At 41.6% G+C, this 12,294-nt stretch overlaps 1 protein-coding gene across 8 annotated transcripts in view; it reads right to left on the bottom strand.

Moving 5' to 3' along the window:
- The window catches only part of LOC136440092 (protein outspread-like), a 124,515-nt gene that overhangs the window by 107,445 nt on the left and 4,776 nt on the right, over positions 1 to 12,294 (bottom strand). For 6 of the 8 annotated variants that reach the window (XM_066435884.1, XM_066435890.1, XM_066435887.1 and 3 more), the window contains exon 2: positions 3,614 to 3,658. The exons of 1 other annotated variant lie outside the window; for it this stretch is intronic. In XM_066435884.1, the coding sequence (XP_066291981.1) occupies positions 3,614 to 3,658 (45 nt within the window). Of the gene's footprint in view, positions 1 to 3,609; positions 3,659 to 12,294 lie in introns of those variants that run through there. One more of the 8 variants, XM_066435891.1, reaches the window with a different exon arrangement.

The raw sequence follows: 12,294 nt of genomic DNA, 5'->3' as shown, positions 1-12,294 counted from the left end.
GAATGTAGTACAGTACTGTATGTTTGAATGATTGTGGATGAACAGCATAAATCGAGAAGGCCTGGGTAGATTGTTTTAATATTTGGTATGTGAGAAGGTCTTGATGAGACCTGGAAATTGTTACATTTTGGGTCCCTAGCAGGTTGTTATAGTATTGCAGTGGAACTTTCAGTTTTGATATCCCATGTTTTGGATATGCAATGGTAATGATTTGCAGTGGTTAGATTCAGGGATGTGGGTCACACAAAAAATCAATTTCATGTCACTTTAAGGCCACACCAAATTGATTTGTTCGTTCTTGGATGTTTTCTAGTTTTCCTTATTCTTGTCCTCGGACATAGCTTGGGGTATAGACCTCTAACATGCCGTTTAGATGAAGCCAAGCCATATTTCAGCCCCATAGCCAGACAGTTTATCGAATGCAGACATCATAACAAGGTTCCAGGGTACAAATCATATCCAGATCTTCCCTAAAATCTGATTACCGACAGACTAGTCTTCAACAAAAACAGATCTCAAAATCCATTTCTCACTTTATCTAATTTGTAGTTTTTTGGGTAATTTTTCCAGCTCAGCATTATATTTCCTAAATCCCAGAAGCAACAGATTAAATTGGAGTGGCCTCAGCAGGCAGCAGAACTAGATTTCTGTCGGTCATGTACCCCTAGGTCCTGTCTATAGTGCCTGATGAGGCAAAGCCCTCCTTCTGGGGCACATCAGGGGATTTCAGTATCAGATCCACAGCTTTAACCCATTATAAAATATGCAAAAAGTGCCCTTTGGTGCTTCAATATCCAAAGATATAATTGGTTTACAAATTCGGAACGTACTGAAGTTTCTATGTGCGTTCTCAATCTCAGTATGTTTGAATGTTACTGAGGTGCTATGTAAGTAACTAGAAATGTGAGGGTTCAGACTGAGCCATCCTGGAATGACACCTTCGTTCTTTGATATTTGCAGCCCTGAAAATATTCATTACTTATTGATACACACAAATGTCGAATTTAAAGTAAATGCTGACAGGGCAGTTCATACACATATTCATGTCAATTTGAGGGGATTTGTGAAGATATGACTCATTTTTTCACTTCATCTCTTTTGTACTTGTACAAGACCCACCCTTCATCTTTACTTCCCAAGGTTCCTAAAATGATTGGAAGTCAGAGAAAAAATAGCATCATAATTCATCAAGAGGGTCTTGAGTTAAGCTGACTACAAGAGACCGGAAACACAAACCGACAGACACACACACACACACACACACACACACACACACACACACACACACACACAGACACGCAATAAACAATATCTCCATTTTTCATGTAGAAAATTTCATGGAGAAAAATAGCGCAGATCTGATCTACATACAGTTTTGAAAGTACAAGTTTGATGTTATTTAAGACATTTCTGATGAGGACTAGTACTCCAAGACAACTCCAAGACAGCTGAAGTAAGACATGAGATTAGGAGTGACAAGGACCCAAACGAAGACACCACGGCTACAACAGCTGCAAGGCAAGCCCAAGTACAAGTTCAACGTTATTTAAGACATTTCTGATGAGGAACAATGACTGCCTGGCTCACATGAAACGACCCCACTCCTAGACAGGAGGGCTTTACGAAATAAGGCATGACACAGGCAGACAGATGGCTAAGGAAGACCAAACATCAGTTTTCTTCCTCATTTCAATGGTACAAAATCATCACATTTCAAAATCTTTTTGTTTGACATTGACAGACTTTTTAAAAACCTGTATTGACTGTAAAAAAATTTTAAAAAACAGTGTAATCTAGTACAAAGACCAGATATATTGCAACTAAACTCGAGAACAATTTTAGACAGACAAGGCATTCAGAGATGGCAGACTTCATCACCATAAACAGATTACTTTGCAACCCTTCTAGTCTAACAGACAAACATAGCAAAACACAGGATGTGTGGCAATGCTGTATATTTGGAATCACACAAGTACAGAAAGAGACAGACTGACAAACAGACAGACATGTTGAAAACAATACCTCACTCTCTTGAATGACGGTGCTGCATTGTATGCATTGAGAATGTACACACACACACACACACACACACACACAGACATACACACACGTACACACACACACACTCACTCACACTCACTCACTCACACACACACAGACACTTAAAGAAGTAAGGCCAAGAAGCCTCCACAAGCACATGGTGAGTCAGACCATGTCCAAAGACGTACATGTAGGAGGAGAATGTTACTTCGCAGCTGTAGATATTTGCACAAGTAAGAAACACGGAGCTGTGAGAACGCTGTGTAAACTCGGCAGCACTCCGCTCTTTCAGGATCACCAGACTTGGCAGCGCATCCTTAAACCCCGGCTCACCGCGACGGGAGCTCCAATACGTCTGTCTTTAGAGCTGTGTACCTAAACAAATTTTAGGTACAGGTACAGGTACACAGGTTTAGGTACAGGTCCAGACCTGAACCTGTACCTAAACTACTTGTTCGAAAAATGCTAGATTTTCAATAAGGACAAAAGCATGTTTGAACTGGTAAAAACATAATATTTGATTGTGCTAGGTATTATTTTTATGAAAACACAGAAGAAAATTTGACTCCAGCCATGCAAATGTGTTTCATAATAATTTTATCTGTCAAAGTGGCCATCCCCTGAGTCACGTCCAGTACTGATACAGCAGGGTCAGGTATTTTGGACCTGTACCTAATTGATTGTACCTGGTACTGTATTGGTACAGTGTACCAGTACACAGCTCTAGACTCTGTCTTCTGACAAATGTGAAAGGTAACGGCTCAGTCTGGTGCGTAGTGTTAGACAGTCTGACAACTGGCAAGCCAAGGCAAAAGTTGCACAGTTTCTAAAACCTGTAGTTACGTAGGAAGTCGGTAGGAGGATTGCCTATACAAAAGTGACAACCTCAGCGACCTGGCCACTTTCTAGCCGTCCCTTTTGAGATAATTTTTCCCATAGCATGCGGTTCGGAGTCTCTGTTGACAGAGACTCAAATTAGGTTCACTTCCGGTAGAATCACAAACACATATGCACATACACACACATTTGATCTGATTTTTTTTTTTATTAGAATTGCAACAGTGCAATACATGTGGGACACAGGCAGCTATTGCTGGTGCCGTGACCCACAAACATAATATACCCCTTTTTACACTTGGGCGGAGTGAGGAAAGTCGTGTAAAGTGCCTTTTTCCCAAGGGCAAAAGATCGGTGGCGTCAGGGGATTCAAACCCGGGACCACTGGGTTCGGGGCCGAAAAACCCAGTGCCATTACGCCACACGACCCCATGAACACATATGCACACACACCACACACAAAGGTAGTTTTGCATGTTACCTGCACTATAATGACTATTACATGTACAGGAACATTAAGAGAACTATTTTGATCCCTGGTAAGGTAAGGAATATCCCAGCATTGTAATAGATCCTGTAAGCTCATTAAGAGTCTGCCACTTCTCAAAACAAACATCCCACAACTAACAACATGTACAACAGCACAACAAGCCGATCATATCATGGGCAGGCAGGGACTGAAGACCCCATAGGTCATGCAGGTACTGCTGTAAAAATCAATTAACCAAGTACCTACACCAGGCTTCTCTGGTGGCTCCTCAGGGGGCTTGGGTTCCACCTGCTAGAGGTTCAGAGAGACAGAAGAAAAGAGAAACATGGAAAAAGAGTGAAGATGACAGGAAGAAAAGAAGACAGCATGAAAGACAGCAGAAAACGTGGCAAGAATTTCAAATCAAGAATCACAGATTTGAGAGTGAGAGAAAAGCACAGTTGATAAACAAAAGAATGTTAAACATGGAGAAGATAAGAACAAATCTACATGCATGTTAGGTGAGATCAGATATAAAAATTGGAAACTGGAAGAAAGCTTTTTGGGAAGAATTTTCCACAATGGTGGCATACAACTGAACACATCTTTCTTGAAAATTTAAAGATAAACTTGAATCTATCTGACTTACATGCACTCCCTGACTATGTGTACCAAGGTACAGGCTTCCCCTCAGACTCTGTTGATACTTAAATACATTTAAGATTGTGTGGCTTTAATTTCGCGGCAGGGAGAAACTGGAGTGTTTGCAGTGGCTCTAAGTTCACGTTTAACTTTGAGACAACAGTAGACATGGGGGTAGGAGGGCAAAAAATTTTGCGGCTGTTTTAAATTCACGGCAAAGAGCTTACCGCAAAAACCGCTAACACAAAACCACCGCGAACATTTCTGCATTCACAGTGTTCCCTTTCAGCAAGTATTTCTTTTACATCTGATAACCAGGAAACTGCGTTGAGGAGGCCGTACCCGACAGTATCGGTTGGGAGGACATTGCTCAGCCTGACAATAGCTTTACTTAGCAACTATCTGGGACCTGCAGATTATTTACAGAAAAGGGGAGGGGCCCAACGATCAAAACAGTGCATATTTACACAACAAAGCTAGTACGCAACTCCTGTGTACATAACACTTCAGGAGGGACGCAAGGAACCACCGCTCAACAGCGTCCGAACTCAAGATGATGCCGGCTTTCACACAGGCCAATCAGACTAACCAGAAAGACTTGCAAGAAACAGACAAAACAGTGTCTGATGAAAACTCAAACAATCAATTCAATCAGTTGAAATAAAAATCACGACTATGACATGTCCAGAAAATGAGATATCAAAACCAGAAGTTCCGCTGCAGTACCATAGAAAGTCGACAGGGGGCCCAAAGTCAAATCATTGCGACCTACCCACATACCACGTATCAAAACGACTTCTACTTGGACATTCTTGAGTTATCGTGGTGACAGACAGACACACACACTTCCAAATACCCACCTGCAGTCTGCATTTTGCAGAAAGATTTTCAAGATTGCAGAAGAAAAATGGAACAATCTGCAATTTTGCAGAATAAAAAGAAAATGACATTTTGTCTTTTCCGTGGGCCGTGGCTGTGATTTTGGGCACAGGTAGTGTGATCTAATTATGCATCAGAACCCTTATTCCCCGCAAGGATATAATATCCTTGTTCCTCCTTATCAAGCAGCTTGTTGAATTTTCACACATACTGAAATTATAAAAAAGTTATTTGATTTGATAAACTTAACCTTCTCGGCGTAGGTACAAAAAGATGAACCCCAGCTGAACAGTGTATCAGCACCAGAGCTCAAAATACTGCTGGCTTTCACACAAATCACACAACCAGAAACTTGATCATGATGAAAACTTGCAACTGACGCAACACTGGCGGGAAGTACGCTCAAACACTCGACCAAATCAGACCACATAACAGGGAACAAAATAAATGTAGAAGGTTGCTAAAACTCTGTACTTTGAGTCTGGGCAACCTGTGTGTAAATCTGACTAAGTATGCTTTCATGCAAGATTTGTATCTGAATCTGTTCCGTAGATGCAGTATACATGCGACTGCCCTTTGGCCTAACACACCAGCTTCGCAGGCACGTGGTGCGGCAGCAGCTGGTTATATTACAGATACTTTCAGAGCTGTCTCCAGCTTTAAATTTTTTCCCATCCCTCTCAATATTTTTGAGAGCCAGTGTTTTGATTTTCGATGTTAAATCTGTCATCTTAAGCCTACAAAAAAAAAATGCATTTTTATCAATCTCATGTCATGAAGTTCCCATATTTGGGACGGACAAGGTGAAATTTGTTCAGTCCCAACGAGCAAATTTCCGTCCTGGGACGCAGGGATGGGTCCTGGAGACAGCCCTGGATACACTGAACAACCTGTCAAACCTAACCTTTGCACATCTAACACTTGGTACCATTAAAGCTATCTAGCAATTATGCTCCTTTACTTTAGATTCTGATACATGAGCAATGAAAATATTGTTCCCCGCATGGTTCAAAGTCAAGTTACCATGAATGTTCAGCTCCTTGACTAGTGTATCTGTTACACTTGATACTTTGGGGGCTAGAAATATGATACCTGTCAGATGCTCTTAAAATATCTACATGTATCTCAGTATAACAGCATCCATTGTGCCAGAAATAAACATCGCAATGACCCATGTATAAAGGGAAACAAACAGTTTTAGATGACATGGAAAAAAACTCTGCTGTACATCTATTAATAGAACTATTAAAAAAGTCTAAGTTGGTGGGGACTTGAATTTGTGGTAGGGGGGAATGAGGCATTCACACTTAAAGTACACGTTTGGCACAGAAAAGTAGTACAGTAGCAGGTAATTCACAGTGCACATGATTTTGTACTGATGTAATACATGTATGGACCACGGGAAGAATACTGTAGCTTAGCTAGCAATAATGTCAAGCAAATTGTGAATTCAAATCAAGTCAAAGTCATGTACATGTGTTGAGTTGGTAGTGACCTCTCACCTAGATAAACATAAAACTGCTGCAAAGATTTCTTTATCTACTGTAGGTTAAGATGCAAGGACGCCCAATTCGTGATGTTTATAATAGAGAAATGTGGAGTGACCAGTGTTTGTTGGATCTGCAAAACCCCTAAAGGTAAACTTTCATCTCCAAGGCCACACTGTCCGTCTGGACTATACTACTATTACTAGAGCTATTTCTGTCCTCCGAAGGGATTCAGTTGATAGAAAAGATATCCTCTTACAAAAGCCCGCTATCTGATTTATCGTGCATTTCTCCCTGGGAATTTGAACTTCATACCAATTTTTCTTTTTCAATTTCACAGGCATCATAACTCATATTGACCATAATTTTACCCTAGTAGCAAAACTACATGTATATGTTTACATGTACAGTATTTGTAAACACATGCTTTCTTTTTAATGTAGGATTTTGATCATCATCATAGCTTGTCGCTGTTTTTGATGCTAGAGGATTTTGATGTTTTGATGTCACAATTGTATAGATCATAGAGTGGAACTCGATCGTTGAGTGGAACTCGTTGCAACCAAGTACCGTGGAAGCATCCGCATTAGACAGCTTTAAACAATGCATGCTGTTAGATATGCGAAGGTTAGACATGTCAGGTCGTTCGGCGTAATATAACCAGCTGCTGCTGCGCCGCGTGCCTGCGAAGCTGGCATGTTATGCCGAATGGAGGTTATACCGGCTATACAGATACAGATACAAAATACGTAATAGAGAGGAAGATTTGTCTGAAATTCCAGATTTCTCATGTTTTTTCCAGACTTCAAAGTGACAAGAGCCTTGTGGAATTTCCCAGCCCTGAAGGCCCTTTCCGAGCCACAAGAACAGAATAAACCTCTCGCTGTAAACATTCAGCCAGTGTACTGTAAAAGCATTCAAGTTTGCGGTGATTTAATTTTGTGGTAAGGAGAGAATGGAGTGTTTGCGGGGGTTTTGAGTTCACAATAGTGCAATGGTCACATATATACTGTTACATTAATCGTAAGACTGGTTGGTGCCTAGTCAAAACCACCTCTAGCGACTCGGCAAAGGTACACAGACAGAGCAGTTGCCTCCAACACATCATAATACCGTACAATGTGTAGGACGGAATAAATTATTCCCCGTAAACACACACATTTCTGTGCAACACACTGCTATCCAAGCAGAGGTCAGACTTTGGATAGTTTTAAACGTTTTTTTTGGTGTTATTGTCAGGCTTTCTGTCAGGGCTGCAAAGAAAATGTGACAAAACAGAAAGCAAACGGCTTAAAATATGTCCAAAACTAGTCAGAGCCTGACCTCTGTTTGGAGTTGGAGAGTAGCACTACAATCAGCCCCCACCATATCATACCAGACCTATTTTTGTACCCAAACTGGATTGAATTGATGAAAGAGGTGTCTTCTTCACTAGGATGGAATGCAGGGGGAACTGGAGCTGTGAGGAGATAATGGGCAGCTGTAGTGATGGGGACCTACTGTAAATGCATTTAAGTTCGCGTGGTTTTAATTTCACGGTAGGGAGAAAATGGAGTGTTCGCGGTGGTTCTAAGTTTGTGTTTGAGACAATAGTAGACAAGGGGGTAGGAGGGCGATTTGAGTTCGCAGCGAAGAGCTTACCGCGAAAACCGCGAACATAAAACCAACGTGAACATTTCTGCATCTTCTTCTTTCGTTTGAGGCAGCCGCCTTCATCGTGGTGAAGATTTTGCTACCTTTCTACTACTGGAAGTCTACTGCGCTTGGGAGTGAAGATGTGAAATGTAACAAACCAGGGGTTGGGAATGGGAAGGGTAGATTTAGATCTGTTGTTTAAAACTGTCAAGAGTTGAACTGAGGGCGACCGAGGCTGGAAGGCTGTTCCAGTCCTCGGTCGTCCTGGGGAAGAAAGACTGTCTTCTGTACTCGGTTCTGGATGCAGGGACTCTGTAAGCTGCCGCATGCGAATGTCTGGACGAGCGGGATGGTGTGGAAGGGGTGGGGGCAACTCTCGAGTTTATGACTACTAAGCTATTATGATACTTATAAAAAGTGATGAGTCTCGCTCTTCTCCGCCTGGCTTGCAGGGTGGGCCACTTTAGTTCATCAAGCATGTCCTGCACACTAGAGGTGCGTCTAAAGCGGTTTAACACCCATCGGGCAGCTCTACGCTGTACAGACTCCAATTTGTTAATGTCTTTAGCCGAGTAAGGATCCCAAACTGGGCTTGAGTACTCAAGAATAGGGCGAACAAGTGCTATATATGCCAGTGATTTAACATTTTTGGACCTCACTTTCAGGTTTCGGCGGAGGAAACCGAGAGTGCTACTTGCTTTGTTTGTGATATTAATAATGTGGGTGTTCCATGTGAGATTAGCTGTGATGGTAACTCCAAGGTATTTAGCTTCTTGGACAGTGGAAAGGGAATGGCCGTGGAGGCTGTAGCTGTGAGACATAGGGTCTCGCTTCCTACTAATATGTAGTGTATGGCACTTGTCTGGATGGAATTTCATCATCCATGTCTGTTCCCATTCAGCTAAGTGGTTTAGGTCGCACTGTAAATTTTGTATCACAGCTGGTTAGCTATGTGCAGCTCAGATCAACTTTCATATTTGGGAATGACGAATAGATGGACTGGTGTAGCTCATCTAAAAATGCAGGTTCACTGAAACAGAGGAAAAGGTAGGACAGCTATAAAACCGATAAAATACTGCTATGGTGCCCAAAATCAAAGTACAGTAGCAGACAACACACCAAAGTACATACAAATGCATCAAAGTTAGTCCATGTACATATGTTTGACATCAACAACATATGTACATGGACTCCTGTTAATGCTGTATAAGACAGTCAAACCGTCCTTTTTCAATATCTTTGTTATTACCACCATTATTGTCATTTTTGTTATTATTGTTATTGTCATTTCTTGAATGTATTGTGATATTATATTAGTGATGATTCTTTATTTGTTTTTAAATGTACTCTAGAGGTGTTGGCCTTGTAATTGTTGTAAAGGATGCATTGATCCTGTTGCCAACACCTCTCAGATTTCATTCTGTGAAGTTTAATAAATAAATAAGGGGATCTTGTAATGAGTTATAGTTATACCAGTTTGTCCCGCCCAGAGTAGGACTGTTTCCCCTCTATGGAATGACACTCGTCTTTGGCACACCGGCCGCACTGCTTTCCCAGAAACATTGGTCAGGCCAGGCCAACTTATTTCTCTGGTTTTAGGAGTACAACATGAAAAAAATGAAAGTGAATGAAATGTGACCCCATCCCTGAAGAGACCTCGGGTATAATCTCCGGCTATTCGTGCAACTGCACGGTGGCCTCGCCACGGCACGCATCTTTGGCAAAGCACACCGGGTCACCCCCACTTTTCTCCATAAGTGTGTTGGGTTCTTTTAACCCTTGTCCTGCTGGACTTTTTTTACCCTATAGTAGTCCCTGTGCTGGGCTTTTTTGACCCTATTTAAAGGAGGGGTACTGCTTTAACTTTGCTATTTTTTTTATACTTTGCCCACAAATAACTCTATAAAGTTATACATCAATACAAAGCTAAGAGTCTCTACTTTTCAGAAATATATTGCAAATTTTGCCTGCACCTACCTGTATTGATTGATAATGGCAATAAATCAATAAAAAACCCTTTTTTCAAAAATCTTTTGTATTGAAGTATCTGAACCATATAAAAAGTACCAATATCAAAGCTGCAGCATTCCTGACACATCCTGACAACATCAGAGCTATATCTCTGATGAAGAAGTTCACCCAGGTATCTCAGCAGGTAGGTTTATGACCATACAATGTCCACGGTGCTGAACTGGCTTTTCTGTAGAAAAGCTGAGCCATTTAGAATTAGTATACTTCTTTCTTTACCTCTATTACAATCACTTTCCTACACATCAGCTGAAAGCTTACAACAGGTATTATCTTTGGAATTCCAAACAAAGTAATATCATTGAATACAAAGGTAATAAAGATACAAAAGGCAATAAAAAGTACATTATTCCACAAAGTTTCCATATACTGCTGCATAGCACCAACACAGAGGTCTCTACCAAGACTACAATGTTGCTGACCAGTCTTGGCAACATCAGAATGATACATGTGAAGAAGTAAAATACACAGGTATTGTAACAGGTGAGTACATGTATATGGTTGTAGACTGCCCTTGGTGCTGAACTCACTTTTGAGCAAAATCTACACTCTCATACAGAACAGTACACTTCATGCTGTAGCCATAGAACAATTGACATTCTAGCTTTCTATACATGAGTGGAAAGATTATAGTCTAACCTTTCTTGTCATATCAACATACAGTTGTTACAATCTATACTAAAGGCTATATTATAATAAAGACATAAAAAGCAATAAAAAGTACATTATTCCAATATGCTTTCATATGCCTTTGTATAGCATCAACACACAGGTTTCTACGAAGACTACGAAGTTTCTGACCAGTTTTGACAACATCAGAATAATATATCGTATTATATGTAAAGAAATACGAATTGCAGATATTATAACAGGTGAGTATATGGCTATCAAAGTCTGAGACTGGTCAGCCCCACAATAGAAATCATGCACCACTTCTCCGCCAGCGACCACATCCACTACCTCCTCGGGCACGTCCACGCCGTCCTCGGTAAGTGCCCCGAGCTCTTCCACGGCTAAAAGTAGCGTCAGCGCCGCTTTCAAGTTCATCAGCAACGTGTAAGGGTCCCTCTCCGCTTGCCCCGACATGTCTTCGAGGCCGATGTTGTGACCCCGTCTTCGCCAGAACTGTCACTGATTTCAGCGGAATTTTCACTTGTTAAAGGATATTCCACCCCTGAATCGTTCGTGAAAATGTCCTCTAGAACGTCTTCGGCCGTGTACCGATCCATTTTGGCGTTTAAACACCGAAATTGCCGCCAGAAATACGGAAAATATCGCCCCGAAAACATTCCAGCAGACGACACGGCATCATGGCCGCCTCATTAACATATGGCCTCATTAACATATCACGCATGCGTCCTGGGACGAATTGCGCAACAATAATTTTGACCCTTGACCCCGACGATGTGGCAATTCTATGTTACTTCCGGGTTTCGGGGGTTACGCGGGAGTGAGACGCGTTCGTGCCGGATATACCCCCAGCGCCTATATATAGGCGGTCCGCAGGACCCGCACATTATGCGTAGCGCCTATATATAGGCGGTCCGCAGGACAAGGGTTAAGTTTCAGAGTAATAGTCAGGCAAGTTGCCGAGACGAAAACAGAGGGGTAGGAGGAAATCTTGAACCTAACATTATAATAAAATGTATGTATTCACTCCTTTAAACAATATTACCAAACAAGGTACAGATTTTCTTTGTTCAATTCAGTTCAGTTCAGTTCATCCTCTTTTTAGAGGTGACACAAGTGTTTCCACAAGTTCCTGTCGCACATGACAGATCACAGTTCCTCATCTTCAAGGCCACCATCCTCTTCGATTACTTTCTTTAGTGTCAACGACGGGCGACCACGCCTACGCCTTTCATTCGGTTTCCAGAGGAGAACCATACCCGCCATTTTCTTTGTAGAATCTGTTTTTATCTTGATTTTCCAGTTCAGAATTAGTCTAACAACTCTGAAAACCAAATATCACTATGGTACGGCCCAAGCTAGCAGCGCCCTTAACAACCCTTTTCTGTGGCTAAAACTACAGTATTTCAGCCCACCTGAACTTTTACCCGCAATTTGGTCAAATTGCCTACAATTTGGTAGCGGCTTATTTATGACCACTCAAAAAGGGGGCCAGAAGAGAATGACACAGTAGACAGGGGGCCACGAGATCTATAGCCACGATTCTTACTGCTTGGGTCAATGGCAAAAATAATCCATGCAGCCACAAAAGGTGATCAAAATGGCCAGATGGTCCTTATACCATGCAGAAGTGGTAACTAGTAGTAC

Source organism: Branchiostoma lanceolatum, chromosome 8 (assembly GCF_035083965.1).
Source record: "Branchiostoma lanceolatum isolate klBraLanc5 chromosome 8, klBraLanc5.hap2, whole genome shotgun sequence".
In the NCBI taxonomy this organism is placed as follows: Eukaryota; Metazoa; Chordata; class Leptocardii; order Amphioxiformes; family Branchiostomatidae; genus Branchiostoma; species Branchiostoma lanceolatum.
This window is presented reverse-complemented; position numbering and strand designations above follow the sequence as displayed.